Below are 18,080 nucleotides of genomic sequence, written 5' to 3'. Positions count from 1 at the left end.
CTTGTATGAGTATTCATATTTTCATGCAGATTAAATCAAGACTGATCCATTTACAAAGGACTGAGGCTTTAATGCAGTTGTTAAATGTGACGGGGACAAGTCAGAGAGTTTGCAAACTCGCACTGCAAGTCATTTAAGGATCAGCCAGGATCTCCCTGATGCTGTTTAAAAGCAAGAGGGAAGGCTGCTGCCAGAGACACGGTAAAACACAGTGTCATCAGGCTTCCAGTATGGGCCTGGAGTAGCGCAGTCTGTTGTGCTCCATTTCATACCTGTATTTTAAGCCCTGATGTGCCACGTAGTTTACAAACTCGGAGAAAGGCTTATTTAGATTTCAGCATCCATTTTCTGTGAGTCAACAGGCTGACACTCCAAGTGCTATGTGCTTTTTTGTCCATGCATTTCTTGACGTTTGCGAGAAGACTGTAGTATTTGACTCTGGAAGCAGAAAGCAAGAGTAAATTGCTCATTTCCATGTAACTGACAATTTGAAGCAGGAGGGAAATTTTCTCAATACTCAGGAGCATCCATGGAACCTGATGTGTACCAGGTCAGGCCAAATGTGTTTATTTAAGGATCCTGCCTCTGACAGGGGCTCATAACAGACTTGTAGGGAAGCATATAAATAAGAGGAATGTATGATGATATTTCACTGTAATTCTTCCCCAGCCATCAGTGATGACTTATTTAAGGTTTTGTATAGTGAAAGGTGATGTCTCTGTACTTTTGGGACCCTACAGAAGCGTTTTCATCGGTGAGTTCTCTCTGTGCTGCCCAAAAGCAAACATGGTGTTGGGTCATGCCAACTGGCTAACATCATTGGTGTTTTTCTTCAGTGGGTGTATCTGAGTCACTGTTGTGATGGTACATAGTTTTTAGGCTAAAATTATTTAACCATCTGCCAAGCCATAAAAATGCAGCGACTCTGTTCACTTGCAGTTCCTCGCTGCTTACAGATGGCACGGTGTGGGACAAGAAGCACTCTCTAAGATGACACATGCGGCGTATTAAACACACTCTAACAATACTGTTTGGAGTAGCCAGCCCAGCACCAGCCTTTAAACATCTTCTTGCATTTTAGGTGAACAAGGCTTTGAAGCAGAAGTCCGATATAGAACATTACCGCAACAAGCTGCGCTTGAAAGCCAAGAGGAAAGGGTACTATGATTTCCCACAGGTTGATAACAACAAGGGGCTGACAGAGAGAAAAAGGATGTATGATAAAAACCAAAAAGAACTTGACCACATTTTGGATCCAGATGCAGATGTCTCGTCTCCATTTGCTGAGCCTAAGAACAGGTAAGACTTTTTAGATGTAGTTCTTCATCTGGGAGGAAAGTTGATGTCCAGGGTTTGTAGGGAATCAAAGGCACCATTCTTAATGAGCCAACTGTTTGCTGTATGGTCCCTCCTACTTTATGAAGAAAATTCACATAACCCATGGTTATTTATTAAAGTATGTTATCTGGTAAAACTGTGATGTGGTTAGAAAGAAATGGAAAGACAAAAAGATAAGGGGACTGTTGCAAGTTCTTGTGAGTCATTTTTGAAGTAAGATAGATAGAAAAAGTGGTAGTAATTTTTTTAGTAAAACTGAGAGTGGACTTAAGCCAGGAATTTAGCAGCTGAATTCATTCTTTTCCGAAGTTCAGTGGTGTTATTATTTTGTCATTATATATAACTATTGCAGTAGGCATAAGATAACACAACCAGTATATTGTCTATATACTTCAGTAAGCCTTGCAGGGTTATCTGTAAGGATGTATGTGTGTGCCTGTTATTGGTGATCTTCCCATGCCTTTAACACAGAAAGTCATAATTTGCTCATCTCTGCTGTGAAGCTGTCATATTGTATAACAGCACTAATGTTTCATTAACACTTCATTGACTCTTGAAGATGGCACACCAGTAGTATTCCTCTCCCTCTTTTAGAAATGAGGAGGGAGTCTACATGCTGCTTCTGCCTTACCCTACAGTGGTGGGTGGGTGGACCTGCTCCATTGCTGGTGCTCTCTGAAGCACAAGTTCAGACATTGACAAGAGGCGATCATGCCAGTCCTGCTCCAGGAATGGCACAGTATGTAGATTCCTCTTCCTTAGGGGTGGTGGAGGTGTGAAGGATCATAAGAGAGTGTGTTTGCCGTTGCACCTCACACCATGAGGGCTCTGGTTCTTACTGTGATCAGGGATCAGCAGCAGCTGGTCCATGAGAGAAAAAGGGATATTGAAGTACATTTCCTCTGGAAATGGCCCTCATGCCTGGTGGTATAATCTTGCATCCCATCTCCTGGAAAGTTCAGACCAAAGTTTTCCTATGAGCATAAATCATGACTGCAATCAAAGCATTGGTGGTGACACGGTCTTTGCACACAGTGCAACTTCAGCAATTACCCTTGAAGCACAGAGATGAGAGAGACTGTAATGGCAAATGTAAAAGCAGTGTTGGCTCAGAATATGGGCAAAAGTTCTGATCAGAAGAACTATAGGTCTAGAGTTAAACGACTGAGGGATACTGCCCTTGATGGGCCATTTCCCAGGGTTGCACTGGTCAATGAAGAAAAAAGGTGCTGACTTAACTGTATATTACATCCTTGCTGTGGAAGGTCTGGGGCATCATTTCCTTGTGCAGCTTTCCAGTGAGGGAGGAATAGATTACTCCAGGTGCACTGAAAAGGTAAGATACTGAAAACTTTGTACACAGGAGTGCTGCTCTGTCTGCACGATGTGTCCGGAAGATATAAATGAAACAGTAGAAACTTTGATTAAGATGTGTGCTGTATGTATAGTGCGGGACTGAGGCATTACTTTGGATATTTATTGTGTGTCATGTACCACGCTGGAAATGTTTAAAACATTGCACACGAAGCTTTAATGCTAGCCTTCTGCTTTTTGTTAAATATACTGATGTTTGTTTGTTCATGTGCCAATGTGCCGAAAGGTCCCGATATACATTTTTTTTCTGCGTCTTTTCTAATGTGTTGTGTAAACCTGTCATAGTGTATTTGAGATAGTGATCACTGGCATGATATAAACTGCTTGAAGGCAGGTATACTGCTATAGAGGAATGATTTCATTGTGTAGCTGAACCATAAAAGGCTGACTGCTGCATTTACTTGTTAAATATATAGTTTACATCCCTGCATGGGAAGAGAGAAGAACCATTTCTGCACTTTTCTGTAAAGATACGAGGCATTTAATGAACTTCACAGATGTTGCAGATGTTTGCAAACAAACCGATTCCAAAGTCTATGCTAAAATTTCCATACAAAGACCTGGAACTGGGCTTGATACGCTGCAACACACGTGACAGCATTATTTACTTCATTTTTTGAACTAGTAATAATATGGCACACTGCTGGAGGAAAACCTTGAATAATACTACAAGGTAATGTGGGGTTTGGTTATTGGTAAATGAATCAATACAATTGTATTTCCATAATGAAATAAAATTGATTTTAAAGCAATCTAGGTTAGAACAAAATTTAAAAGATTTTATTTCTAACTTTTTCTGCTGTGTATCATTGGTATTGTTACAGTTACAGCAATTAAAAACTCAAAAATTGTCTTTTTTTTTAAAAATAATATCACTTAGGAGTAAGTCTAAGATTTCAACGTTTTTAAGGAGAAGGTCTATTCCACTCTTTTCTGTTTTACAGATATTCCATTAACTTAAATCACATTATTACAGCATTTCCAAAATCTATGAGAAAAAAGATGCAGTTGATTACATTGTTCAAGATCATCTTTACATTTTGGATTTGTGTTAAATTGTATTTAAAAGTGATTTACAAAACATCGCCATTAAATAATGTTATTTGTTCAAGAACAAACAGCTTTGTGCTCTTAGTACCTTTGAATTGTCTGTACCGTAAAATTCATGTTTTAAAATGTTCTAGTTGTGTTCCCAGAAGGCACTTGCTAACCCATTTGAATGCCAGTTGTTAGTGTTCATACCTCCTTTCTCATTAGTAAAACTTTCTTAAATGAGCTAATTGGCAATCTCAAGGCAATTTTTAAGAGTCTACTGATGATACACACTATTCTGGGGTTTGCTTTAATAGTTTGTAATCAGGTCAAGAATCTGCATGTATTAGAGAGCTGTATATTTGAATCCCTTAGAAAATATATTACAACTGCATCAACTAAGTTATGGACCTATTGTAAAATGTGTCTGAAATTTTAGAGACCTTTAATGTAGGAACATAAAGATTGTCAGATCTGATTAGCCTTAGCGTAACCTAGTTCCCCATGTTTTCTGGTAATACTGACAGTATAGTCTTGAAAGAAAAAAAGATAAGGCATTTTAATTTATTCACGATTATATTTAGAGGGGAAATTTGTTCTAAAACCCCTGCTTATGTTCTGCTTTGGCAGTGCAATTGGGACTTTCAAACATGCGCATGAAGATTTGTGATTAAAAGTCGCACAGAAGTTTTTGAAAGTTGCCTGAAAATTAAGTACATGCTTGAGTACTTAGTTTAATCAGAAGCATGAAATTGATTTTTTTTTTTTTTTTTTCTGATAATGTAAATGTCTGTCTTCCTGGATTACTGGAAACCAGTTTCTGCTGCTCTAATCTGTCAAGGCAAAAAGTTCTGTTAATCAAATCTGTAATATCTGAAGAATTATTTCTTCTTCTTAGTGAATTCATTTGGTCTGCTTTGTCTTTTCATTTCATTGATGGCTCTTGAGAGGTTAAACTGTGAAGTCTTTGTAATTGCTGAATGGAAGAGAAGCTACTTAATGTGTTTTCCTCTTATGTCACTTACAGAAATGGTCTTAGGCTTTTCAATATCTCAAATATTGTAGTAGATCTTTTTGTAGTCAGTTCAGAAAGTTCCAAGCATTTCCAAATCTGGATACCCTATTTTTACCCCACTTATTAACTGAAATAGAGCTCTCAGCCACAGGCTCACTTAACTTTAATACAAGCATTTTCTTTGCCCTTCATTCAAACCTTAGCACAAGATTGTATTTTCTCTCAAGTTACCTGGCAAACAGGAGAATGTTGGAAAAGTCACCCAAGTCTTCTCCTTTTGGTAGCCCCTTTCAAATTTCTGCTTTCGACTTTTCTCTGATTCCCACAAATTTATCAATCATGGCTGAAAGCCTGTTGTGCTCTGACTGATGTTTATTACCTTTGTAACGCTCCCTTCCCGTAGCCTCCAAATCATCCCAGTGCTGTGTTGAACCCCCTACACAGCAGTGATCTTGTGCTAAGATTTGACTGAAGGGCAAAAAATGCCCTTTTTGAACTTGTCTAATGTAAAACTGTCCTTGGATGAATGCGATACGCTAAGGATGCTTTTACTTTCTCAGGAATAACTGAGCAAAATAATGTTGTGGACACACAACATTGCTGCAACATCGCTACTTGGGTAGTACTGCCTACCCAAGACAACCTTGTGAAAGCAAGGAATAAGTGTGTGTTTCTAGTCAGTCTGTGAGGGTTACGTGAGAACTGCTGGCTTCAATTGCCAGAGGAAGGGACAATTTATCCCGGCAGGTATGGATGGCTGTCCATCTGACCTAAGTGCAGACACTGAAGGAGCAGGTCGCTTCCAAATCTGTGTTGTTACACTTTTGTTTATCTCTCTTACTATTGCCTGCTGAGCATAGTGACCAGGGCTGGTCCAGCGGCCCCCAGCTTGTGCTGGGGATCCATCTGATAGCACAATGCAAGTATTCAGGTGTAAATCTTACCTTGCAAATAGAGACTGAAAGTGTGAATTCAGACATAATAGTGCAACTTCTCTTACTTTACTATGAACATCATCAGGTCCCCTGTGCAAAATGAGCAACACACAGGCATGTTAGATGACCTGATCTACTTGTAATATTTTGGATAAAATAGTTGCACAAAGCAGAAAAAGAGCATGACTAGCCAAAGATAACTTTGTGTCAGGCTTTAACAACAGTGTAGTTACTGTGTTAATAAATGAAACTGGCATGTCGTTATTTGGTTTGTCATTGATCTCCAGTGGGAAGATTGCTTCTCTGGGATATGCAAGAGAATGACTAATGGCCAGATACACTATGAGACCAGCATCTCCTGAACTTTTTTGGTTTAGATGTAGCCTTCTTAAAAGATGCAGCTTGATGAAGCATGAAGTTCCCGTATCACGATTTGGCAACTGTTCCTGAAGAGTTTATGTACAGATATGTTTTGTGTCTTACAGAGAAAAGGTATATGACAACAACAAAGAAAGAAATGGTTGCATTGGAAAGATGACAGGATATTTTGACTATTGAGGTATATGCCCTCTTTCTAAGACCTTTGCAGCTGAGCACATAGAGGTGAAAGCTCAGTGCCTGGGGATGCCTGTGCCCCAGTGCTGCTCCAAAGCAGTTTAATCCCAGGGAACACAGCTCTCTGGTAAAGTCGTGGCCAGTTACCAAACCATCTGTTTAAAAACAGCATCTTGCAAGCAGTTCCCTCCCACTCCCGTCTCTCTTCCTTTTCACTTTGCTGGGTGTTTGTTTCAGTGGAGTGTTGTTCTGCTTCTCTCTTGTTGCTCAGGATCAGCAACCAAAATCTCTGCTCCCCATCTGAGTATATGGGAGGTCCTATTATTTTTCAATAATAGCATCTATTTATTTTTTACTAATTTGAATCATATCAGCTGAGGTTAAAATGGTTCTGATATCTTCTTGGGACATATTTAATCCGATAAGCCCCCACATATGATGTCCATGTGTTTTACTTGATTTATTTTCCTTAACAATAAACAAAATTAATGATCTCTTAAATAATGTCACTGATTTCTAGCACTTCCATATACATAGAAAGAATATCCTGTAATAAAGTGGCATTTTTATGAACCTTGTCATTTTAGAGTAAAGGTAAGTATTGAAAACTGCTGCCAGTAACTTTTTTTGTTTTCTTTTTTTACTGTTTTCTTGTTTCATATTTTCTAGGCAACCGATAAAGAACTCAGTGTACAGAAGCAGGCAGTCGTTGAACAGTCCTAGCCCAGGAGAAACTGAGATGGATCTTCTAGTGACTCGAGAAAGACCTAGACGTGGAATCCGTAACAGTGGATATGACGTAAGTTTATCAGATATATGCAGTGAAATTTGCTCAGCAAAGTCTTAGCTTATTCCTAAAACCAGGAAACTACTGATAAGCTACAAGCCAGAGTGCCACTGGGCATTTAATGTTACAGTACATTATGTGCACTCAGCATCCTGGAAAAGGCTCAGGATGCTCAGAGCACAGACTCTTTCATGTACTTCGTCACTGTATGTCTTTTTACAGTCTTAACTTGAAAAAAAAAAATTGCCCCGAAACTCATTATTTGCCAAAGTATTAGATTTTGAATTTAGATACTTCTTCTAGGTACGCAGCCACTTAAATGATACTGAGCTTATTTTCATTGCGATTAAAATCCTCTGTTCTGTACCCCTGATGCTGCTGTCTTGATTCAGAGGAATGGACAACCAGCTTCTGGGAATTTCACTAAAGTCCAGACGTCAGTGTTTTGTGGAAATCTCCTAGGAACGATATTGTCCTCTTACTACAGCAGAACGGGGAAAGTTTTAAATAGGTGAATGTCAAAACTGGCCAGAGGAGATGCTGGCTTATGGTCCAAGGAACTTGTGCAGCCAACACAAAGCTAGGTTAGTTGTCTTGTGCAGTCTGAACATGTACGGGGTACAAGTTGACACCGTATGGGCCCAGAATGAGGATAAAAATAGTCCCCACAATGTGGTAATGTAAAACGTCTCAGTCCTTTGTCATGTGTCCAAAAAGTGTAGCTCAGCCATCCCTGAAGATTAGTCTAAACTATTCTGGAAAATAAAGAAGTTCATCTGGTGGTTGTTCATCCTCTAAATTCTATAGATGACAAGCATTTTGTGTGGGGCTTAATTGTCAACTCTCTCAGCTGCAAGGGATGCATTTTTAGCAAGGTGAAGGAATGTACCAAGGTCAGGAAATGTGTTCAGGGAAGTTTAAATCTTTTACAGAATTCTTCGAGGCATGTGGTAGGTGTCACGTTTCTTAAACGATTTCCTGCATGTGGACACTTCCCATCAGATTGCATGAGTCATGTTGTGCCATGTAACCAAGACGTTTGGTTCACTGCTTTCTGAGGCATTAGAATACACTGCTGTAGCCTGGAAAAACAACAGTATAACCTTTCAAAATAGGCATTACATTTTGCAGGAAAAATTTTTCTTTTTTTATCCCATTTAAATGTTTCCTTTATTGTTGGTGCTTTCTTAGGTAATAAAAACATTGTCAAGCCATCCTTTCTTCAGCACCCTGAGAATCATATATTTCTAGAAAGCAAGGGATTTTTTTAACATGCTAATAAATGGTAGTGTTTCATAGGTGATATCTTCCTGAAATGAATGTTGAAAACATTCTGGGAGCAGGCATAGCCTCCTGCTATTAGTTAAAAATATTTTTAAAATATATTTTAATATATTGTGTATGTAATATATAAAATAGAATTTAAAGAAAAATTGTTAAAAACCTTGGAAGTAGATTAATGAGCTTATGCAGCTTCTTATATGTCCTAAAAGTAATTATAACTGTGAGATCTGTGCACATCACAAACAAGTCTGCTTTTGCCTTTTTTTAACATTCCAGTCGAGCAAGTTGTCCGTGGCACAGCCTTTTTTACTGATAAGTTATGTAAAAATCCCTTTTGCCCAATGTGCTGCAGATTCACTGCAGTGCACCTCTTCTAACTCTGAATGCATTTCCTGCCTGAAAGCAGAGAAATGCCAGGGGAAAATGGGACAGGATATCAAAATTTAGTTCCCAAGCCTCAGCTTGCAGCGTGGGCTGGTTTCCCTCGCTCCTGTTTGAGGCTCCGCAAAGCTGTGCCGAGCGTCTGACAGGCTCGATCTCCCAGGATACCCGTGGACGGGCACTTATGTCTATATTTATGGAAGGAATTCATATGGAACTCACCAGTGTTGCAACTAAACATCTCTGTAAATCTGATCTCTGCAAATGTGTGAAAAAGGGTTGATTTGTACACTGAATCTTGTGTCCTTTCTTCTTTATACAGTAACATCTAGAACGATTTTTTGACATCTAATTTGTTCTTCTAAAGGTGCCAGCCTTCTCAGAGTCCTGCTAACAACTTCCTCCAGTATGTTGTTTAGCAGCAAGTCTTGCCAAAGTATACTGAAATTTGTGTTTTATAAGCAGTTCCAAATAATTAAATTCATGAATCAAATAGCTCATATTATTTCCAAGTCATGAGTTTTTGTAATAGAATAATGAATTGCCTTTTTTTTTTTTTTTTTTTTGAGATGTTACCAGTATGCTCCGATTATGTGTTGAGGTTTCTCTTTCCAAATGTGTTGAGTTTATTTTTGTTTGTGTGTTTCGGTGTTTTTGGTTTTTTGGTTTTTTTTTTAATAAGTAAAGAGACTAAGATCCCCCAGATTATTTAAAAAAACTCTTAAGAACTGCCAGACTCATATGCACAACCAAATAATGAGAGTTTATGATCTGCATGATTTTGCTTTGTCCTTTAAATGGGGGGGGGGAAATAAGAGATCAGAAATCTGCCATTCCACACTACTGATTTTTTTATTTGTGTATTTTTGGTTCCCCTTACATTAAAAAATTCTAATATTTCAATTATAGTTTTCTAAAAATATTTCATTCCTTATAAGTATTTTTTGTGATAGTTCTCTGAGTCGTGGTTCTGTTTCTCAGAGCTAAAAACTGGTCAGGATACAAGGTCAATAATTACAGTTCTTTCTGTATAGAATATGTTGCTTTTGTATTATTTTGGAGTGTACGTTCTACTGTTTGATGTTCTGAGTATATTACTTGCCCTTATAGCACCATTTGTAAGTGGGTTATTATTGAACAGTTCCTGTCTTTCAATTTTAAATTATCCCAACAGATTTTAGTATCATCACCTTCACCTAGCAAGTAGATTAAGTAAACTTTATTAACATGTTTATTATGTCCAACACATTTACAGACAATGTTGAGTACAGCAAATGCTATAGAGAAAGAATCTAGAACCACTAGGCTGCCAACGAGATCTGTGCTAGGGCAGAAAATATTTAGGCTGTTTTAGGTGTGTAAAATCAATAAAATTACCTCATTATACACATTTAAGAGATCAATATGCAAAAGAATTTACTGATATAATTGTATTGATATAATTAAATGAATGCAACTCCTCAAAAAGCTTACAGATTAATGCTCACTTGAAGAATTTTACAGATATAGTAGCAGCAGCAGTTATGCCAGTAGTATATAAAGTTTGTCTCTCAGTACGGGACTTTATTTTCCTTCTTCATGTAATTCCAGTTTCGTTTATTGTACAGTAACTGTGTTTGAGCTATATCTAGATTTTTATAATGGTAACGCTAACTTATAATGGCATCTATTTGTGATACTTACGTGTTTTAACTGATAGGAAAGCAAATTATATAGATCAGAAAGTGACAGGATGAACTGAAATAAATTTTAAAACTTGAGGAAAAGTAATGGTCACCAGTCTCCTCCAAAATCTTCATGCCAAATTTTGTATTGATAAATCAAAGCTGACTAAATGTTGACTGCTAGTATGCATCATTTATTCATGTGATATATTTTAGACATTCTATAGAGGTCTAATGACTGCTCCAAGGAGTTGTAGTAGATAACCGGATTTATTTCAGCATCAGGTACTAGCAGGTCTCTTGCAGGATTCCATTCACTGACATTTGTACAGTCATAAAGAAATAGAAGAATCATGTTTCTTAATCACCCAGTTGGGACAGTATGAATTTCAGAGATTCTTTGGTTGCACTTACACGAACTGCCTTTGCATTTTATGGTCAGGCTTCTAAAATCTACCTGAGTTTTATTTACCCTACCCTATAACAACACAAATAACAATGGAATGAAAATGCAGGAAGAAAATGAAGGGAAGCTATTTATTTGAAGGTTTCCTACAAAGTTTTTCAGTTTAAGATAACTTTGTGTTGTTACTCCCCTAATCTGATGTGTATACCACTTAGGAAGCCTGAAGTTAGGTTTGTGGTTTTGAATTTGGATAATATGCCATATAACTATAACCATATAAATGGTTTAATTCTAATATGCAAATGATTAATTATTGTCTTGATTTTCCTTTTTTATTGCTGTATTTTCATTAAGTACAAAATATAGCTATAGTTATACCAGCTAAGAGAGAAAACAAATTAAGATTTTTGTTTAAATTTATTGTCAAGAAAAAAAGTCAGTTAGATAATTTCCTCTGCAAATGAAGAAAAATCTACTATGATTGTCCTATAGCATGTACGATGATACATAGCTTGCAAAAGGTTGGGGGCACAGTTGCTTATCTAGTCAGGTATAGAAAAGCACTATTACATGGGAAAAAAAATGCCACACTAGGAGTTACAGAGCATGGATATAATTTATCAGGAGAGTACTGGAACTTTTAATAAGAACATCCTATTTTATTCTTTTATTTGTGACTATTTAAAATGTTAACACAATTCTAACCATGTGCTATCTATAGAAGGAGGTACATATCCTATTCTTCATTCCATTTATCCTAGCATCTTAAATGCATTTTATTGGTAGTTCAAGAATTACAAGCAATTGGTTGCTTTTTCAGGTTGCCTGTTTAAAGTGTGTTTTTTAAAACTATAGGCTGTAAAGCTACTCTTACAGAATACAGACAAACTTAGGTATTTCACTGTCAAGTTTTTAAAATATGATGTTGTTTTCTGTCTTGGAGTTACAGCCAAAAAAATCAAGGATGTGATTTCTGTCTGTACTTATCCGTACAGAAGGAATTACCCTAGGAGTAACCCTTCAAGTTAAGCTGTACGAGTACTATCTGCTCCTTACAGTATGTGCTTCGTTCACTGTTCTCACATCAGTTTTGTATAAATTTCTGTGTAACTACTGTTCAGTGGCTAGGTAATACAACTGATCTGGCTCAGGATATTTTCTGCAAGGGACAGGACCTAGTTTGTAGTGTCATTGTTAGTGGTCCTCACTGGGTTAGAAAGTTCAGGAACACTCTTGAACTTGAATTCTTTCGAAATTTTAATGTGTGAGAATGGACAGAAGAATTTCAGTCACTGTAGTTTTAACAAGTGATCCCTTGTAAGGGGTCCTTCATAGTGATGGTACTATTTGGAGAACCATACTCCTCCTGGCACAGTTGTACTCCTGTTGATAATAACAACTAAGAAAAGAATTTAAATGTTCATTCTCATTGTTTTTAAGTGAGTCATTGACAATTTAATGTGCTACAGAGTGACCCTGCTAGTTTTCACAGCAAACAATATACAATATGAAAGAGTCTTTGAGTCCCTGGTTATTATACTTGTCTGTGTCATATCACTCCTTTCCAATATTTGTCATGTGTCTATATTGTCACAATTCCTGACTTTGTATACGTTGCATCTGTGTTGGAGAATGTTTTCTATAAAGCAGCACAAATACTGTCTTGTAAAGCTTTTTACATATACATGCTTTTATTCCATCCAACAGACTGAGCCTGAAATTATAGAAGAAACAAATGTTGACCGTGTCAACGAGCCTCGGAGTTACGCCAGGTCCCGTCAGGCTAAAGGCCACTCGGAGACCTCAACTTTAAGTTCTCAGCCCTCCATTGATGAGGTTCGACAGCAGATGCATATGCTCTTGGAAGAGGCCTTCAGCCTGGCCTCTGCGGGCCATGGAGGACAGAGCAGGCAGGAGGCCTACAGCTCGGCCCCACACCTGCCCTACTCAGAGGTTGTGACCAGCGCTCCTGGTACCATGACCCGACCTAGAGCGGGGGTACAGTGGGTACCCACATACAGACCAGAAATGTATCAGTACAGTTTACCACGACCAGTAAGTGAAACTTCTCTTTGGTATATTGTAATATCAGAAAGATATTTCTACTCTGAGACACGTTTTTTAAAATAAGTAGCCCCATTTACATGCTTAAAACCAGATGTAAAGCCATGCTTAAATAGCTATAAGTAGTGGGGTGTATGTATACTTACCCATACCCATCTCTTGCAAGAAGACTCAGTATCCATTTTATCCACAGGGTTGTCTTGTCTAAATTGTGCTTGAAGCAATGGGCTGCACTGAGCTCCAGACTGTTCAACAGATCAAGAACTTGTTTGTGTGTCGTAGAATCGTTTATGTTAGAGAAGATCATCATGTCCAGCTGTTAACCGAACACTGCCAAATCTACCACTAAACCATGTCCCTAAGCACCACGTCTACGTGTCTTTTAAATATCTTCAGGGATGGTAACTCAACCACTTCCCTGGATAGCCCATTCCAATGCTTAAGTGAAGAAATTTTTCCTAATACCCAATCTAAACCTCCCTTGGCACAACTTGAGGCTGTTTCCTCTTGTCCTATCACTTGTTACTTGGGAGAAGAGACCAACAGCTACCTCAGTACTTTTCAGGTAGTTGTAGAGAGCGATAAGGTCTCCCCTCAGCCTCCTTTTCTCCAAACTAAACAGCCCCAGTTCCCTCAGCTGCTCCTCATAAGTGTAAATCATGAGATCATGAGCATGAATTATGCATTTTGTCTCCTCCTATTCACTGAATGCACATTAGGTAGGAATCTGGTTTTGCAGGACAGCTCTGTAGGCAGCTGGGTATGAAGCATTCAACACTTTTGCATGAGGTCCATCACTGAAGAGCATCAAGTGCAATAATCAGAGTGACCTGAAACATGGGATGTTAATGAAATCTTGTAGTTATAGCTATTGGCTTGGGACTCTAGAGGTGGTTTAATTCCACAGGCTTCTCGGTTTACCGTATGTAAGTGGCTCTTTATCCCTCACTTTCTAGCCTCAAATCATGGCTAATATGTCCTTACTTCATAAAAGTAATAAATAAATAAGGAACTGAAATCCATGGATGGAAATTGTTAATGGAATACAGTAGGTATCTAGCCAGCCATCGCAGTAGCACTGCGCATACCCTTGGCATGTTAAACTACCCCTGAATTCCCAATAAGATATTCTGAAACTCAGCAAAATAGCTAAACCAGAGGTGATTGCTTCTAGATGAGAGATAGCCCATCTATCAATATCAGTGAAAAGTTGTTCATTTTTTTTTGGTCAAAAATGAATATTTTTTTGAAAGAATGCATTTCAGTTTGAGAGCCTTATTCAAGCTAGAATAAGAGAATAATGCAGAAAAATGTCCTCAGTTCAAAATAGCTACTACTATGACTTCCATGACAATAAAAAAATACATTAAGGGATGCTGCTTCTGAACTATTGTGAACATATTTGAAAGCAAATGGTGCTGCCTGCAAAGGTTCAGACTGGTGCTATTTAAATCATGCTAAAGGTTATTTCTGGCACATTGAAATTGGTCCGATGAACTTCATACAGCATATAATCATATTTTATGGTTAGAATTCGATTACAAGCATAAGAGACAGCTAATGGGTAGCCAAATTACTTCGACACTTGAAGCAGTCTTTCTAAAATGAAATTAAAAATATTATATGGTGACAGATTTTTAAAAAATATAACAGCCATACTTTTTTGAATTCTTCACTATTTTCTTTTTAAGACTCATTACTCTTCTAAATCGTTTGCATGGTTAGGACCTTTAAGCATTTGCTTATCTTTCTGGCATTTTGAAGATAGTGTTAAAAAATTCCCTGAAGATAACTGATCGCCACAGATTAGGATAGTCACAGGCTACTGGAATTTGGGTAAGGGCTCTTAATTCATAGTTTTCTGCATATTAGTTTCACAAACAGGAGCTGTACTTTAAGCCATTTACTGGTTTGTTCTCAAGTGGGGCTGGAGGATTGGAATTGAAAATATCCAGCTGAGATGTGTGTAGGAAGTGATCTGTGGGTGGGAAAAACATGCAAAAATTGCTGCTCACCGAGGAGCGAGTGAGCAGCCTCCAGCAGCTTTGGGGATGAGAAGTACCTGACCACTGGGATGTTTGTGATGTGGGGGAAGATGTTACTTCTGCAAGCCAAGAATTATTTATTTTTCTGCTTTCTTAAAATTCAGTTCTTAGTGGCAATTAGAAGTCAACGTTAACAGTGCTATTGTAATTTGAAATCTGTATTCAAGAGCGTTTTGCCCGCTTAGATGGAACAAATGCAAACGTTGGCTTTACTGTTGGGTCTCTAGATACAATGCAAGTATAAAGATCTTCAGCCCATCACTCTTCTGAGATCTGGCCTTTGCAGTCCAGTTACATTAGACTCTAAACTTTACAAGATCTCACAGACTTGCCAGTAACTTGAGTGCACCCTTAGGTTTTATTATTGCAAAGACACTTCAGAGGTGATCCAAGTGCTGCATAAGATTTCTAGCACAAATGTTCCCTACCTTTATAAAGCACAAATTGTAAGTGGATCAAGGGAAAACAGGGAAAATCTGCACGCAAATCTTCATTTTAGCATTTCCCTCCGTGCCATATGCTTTCATGGCACCAGAACCACACTTCAGGTTTATGTTTCTTCAGGTGTCCTCCAAGTTACAGATCTTTGATTTTTCTGCAGTCAACTTCTTGGCTAGTCCCACCATCAAAGAGTTGTGTATCTCTCCAGAGCATTCGTCTTCTTTTCCCTTTTTCTTTTCTCTTTTGAGATCATCTGTGGTTTTTACAAGCTAGCATTAACACTTAAATTCTCTGTAGCTCTTGTGAAGGAATGCCTGTCTGTCAAACTGCTCATGGGTGACCTGTGATAACAGAATTCCTTCATCTCGGGCTTGTGCCTTTTTCTGGCAGAGAAAAGCTAGGAAAATATGAACTCTTAGTGTTGTTCTGGAGCCTCAAAAAATGGGATGAGCAATACTTGTCTGGGTCCTTGTCATCCAGCTGGTGTACTGGAGGATGGAGTTATAGCATTGAGTGTTTAACACAAGCCCGACCATTAGCGTTGTGCTTAGGCAGATCATGTTAATGCTTTGGAAATTCACACACCTTATCTGAGTGGAGAGCTACAGTCAGGGGAAAAAACATCCAGCTTTTTATTACAGGGCTGGACTAGTTCACATCTTTCCACTTTAGTGCTCTGGAAAGAGGAGTGAGCATAACAGAGCTCTTGGTCCCAAGGTGAGAACTAGCGCTGCACAACAGGCACTGATGGACAGATGTACAGGCTGAGTGACTGGTAATGGATCCAGGTCCTCAGCGCGTCTCTTCATTTAACAGAGGTAAAGTGACAGTATTTTACCAAAGTTCAGTTACTTTCGATAAGTTGCTAAACTAAATACAAAACAGGACAGCTAGCAAAGCAAACCCAAATCCAGCTGAAATCAATAAGTTTGTATTATTCCTGGGTTGCAATTTAATAATCAAATTAGTTAAATCATTCAATGAGTAAAGAAAGACGCTCCCCTTTTAATTCCTATGGTGAGATGTAAGGAGATGGTTATTCCTGTAATTAGAAGGCAACGTTGAATAATTTCACCCAAGACAAACAAATCTGTAAATTGGAGGTGTTAAAATGTGAAATGTAGCTTTAAAGCTACCTGCAAGGTTTCTCCTTTAGACTCCAGTTATTGTATTCTGATTTAACTTTTCTTTCCTCCACCCTGACAGGGATTACCTTAGACTTTTGTCTGATCAGCACTCGTGCAGGTGAGCACTGGCAGCAGGACTTTATCTTCCAGAGGGTTGTGTTGTGTCTCTCCTGGACTCAAAGGCTGAAGTTTCCCTGCTAAACTGCACTTATTACTTTTTATATCTGCACTGTTTCGCTTTTTCAGCTTTCAGTGTTTTAGCCACAAGAGACTCTTTCAGTGGCATTTCTTCCTGAAAGGGTGGTGTGAGATCTATAGTCTAGTACAAGTGCAATCTGTCCTGAATCTGAAATGTGATTACTTTTGCCAGTGGTTATCATAGCTTTTGTATTATACAAGTCCTCATTTTTCAACAAAATAGAGCTGGAATCCGTACAGAATGTTTCTCTTTTTAAGGTGTGTTTTTTTTGGTATGGGGTTTGGGGTTTTTTTGTGAACACCAAAAGTGATGCAACATTTTTTTGAAGAATAAGCTCATTTTAAAGAACAAAATTAGACAAATTTTCTATTAAATCAACATCTTCATACATGCTGGTGTGTGGGGTTTTTCTTCTTTGTCTGGTTGGGTTTTGGTTTTTGTTCTTGTTATTTTTTTCCTCTTTGGATTTACAACAGTGTATGAATTTCAGTGAAGTGACTTTATTTCTACAATCATGCCAGTTAGCTTAGAACCTAAGGGCTCATCTAAATCTACAACAGACAGGCCTCTTTAGTAAAACTTTGGTTTAATTTAGCCTCTGAATTTTTTTTTTAATCTGTGTGTTGCATGTAGGAGAACACTAATGCCTCAACCCATTGGAAAAACTATAGAAATTTTATTAGAGTTCCTTCTCATAACCATTTTGTTGTCTGTGGAAGCTCAGCACAAAGAGGACTCACTGCTGTCCCCAAGCACAGACTGTTCCTCAGCATCATGTAGCAGATCTGCTAACAGGATTTTTCACCTTAACGGGATTTCTTCTGCCTAGCCATTAGCAAAATATTGCCACTTACTCAAAATTGTTAATCTCCTGTGTAAGCACCAAAATAAGTGCTTTGGTTTTATATTTCACTTTTTTCCCTCCAAATTTTCAGTGCAAGTCGCAGCACATTTGTGAACTGTTCTTTGTGATCCCTTAAAACGCCTCCTTTGATGTCCATATTCCAAAGCACAAGAGAAACCCCAAATCTACCTCTCTGTCTACCCTGTTATACTCAAACAGCATCTGGAGTCACTGACCACGCTGAAACATTGTCATGTGCTGCTCTTTTAAAACTGGGGGAAAAAAAATATATAATTTCCTACTTTGTACAAATGCACACTGAGAGCAAGATGTGGGATGAAAGGCTTGTGGAGCCAGAAGGAAGCGTTTGGTTCAGCTTGAGAGAGCACTGCTAGATTTCCAGAAGCAGAAGAGGTGTTGCGGACCATTTCAAGTCCAGCACTATTAGGAGAAATCTAATTGAGGTTTTCTTTGATGCAAATAACATTTACATTTTTCTATACAGTTCTTTCATTAAAAATCAGTATTTCCAACCCCTGGCTAGAAAATGTACTATTGTCTCTTTAGATTTTTTTTTTTCTCCCTAAAT

General features: G+C 38.2%; 1 protein-coding gene across 1 annotated transcript in view; it reads left to right on the top strand.

Moving 5' to 3' along the window:
* Positions 1 to 18,080, top strand: part of KIAA1549L (KIAA1549 like) — a 119,569-nt gene that overhangs the window by 89,796 nt on the left and 11,693 nt on the right. The window contains exons 14-16 of the mRNA XM_065636892.1: positions 1,082 to 1,299; positions 6,919 to 7,048; positions 12,479 to 12,826. Of these exons, the coding sequence (XP_065492964.1) occupies positions 1,082 to 1,299; positions 6,919 to 7,048; positions 12,479 to 12,826 (696 nt within the window). The remainder of the gene's footprint in view (positions 1 to 1,081; positions 1,300 to 6,918; positions 7,049 to 12,478; positions 12,827 to 18,080) is intronic.

Source organism: Caloenas nicobarica, chromosome 5 (assembly GCF_036013445.1).
Source record: "Caloenas nicobarica isolate bCalNic1 chromosome 5, bCalNic1.hap1, whole genome shotgun sequence".
Taxonomy (NCBI): Eukaryota; Metazoa; Chordata; class Aves; order Columbiformes; family Columbidae; genus Caloenas; species Caloenas nicobarica.
The sequence above is the reverse complement of the archived record's forward strand: the minus strand, read 5'-3'. Positions and strand labels throughout refer to the sequence as shown.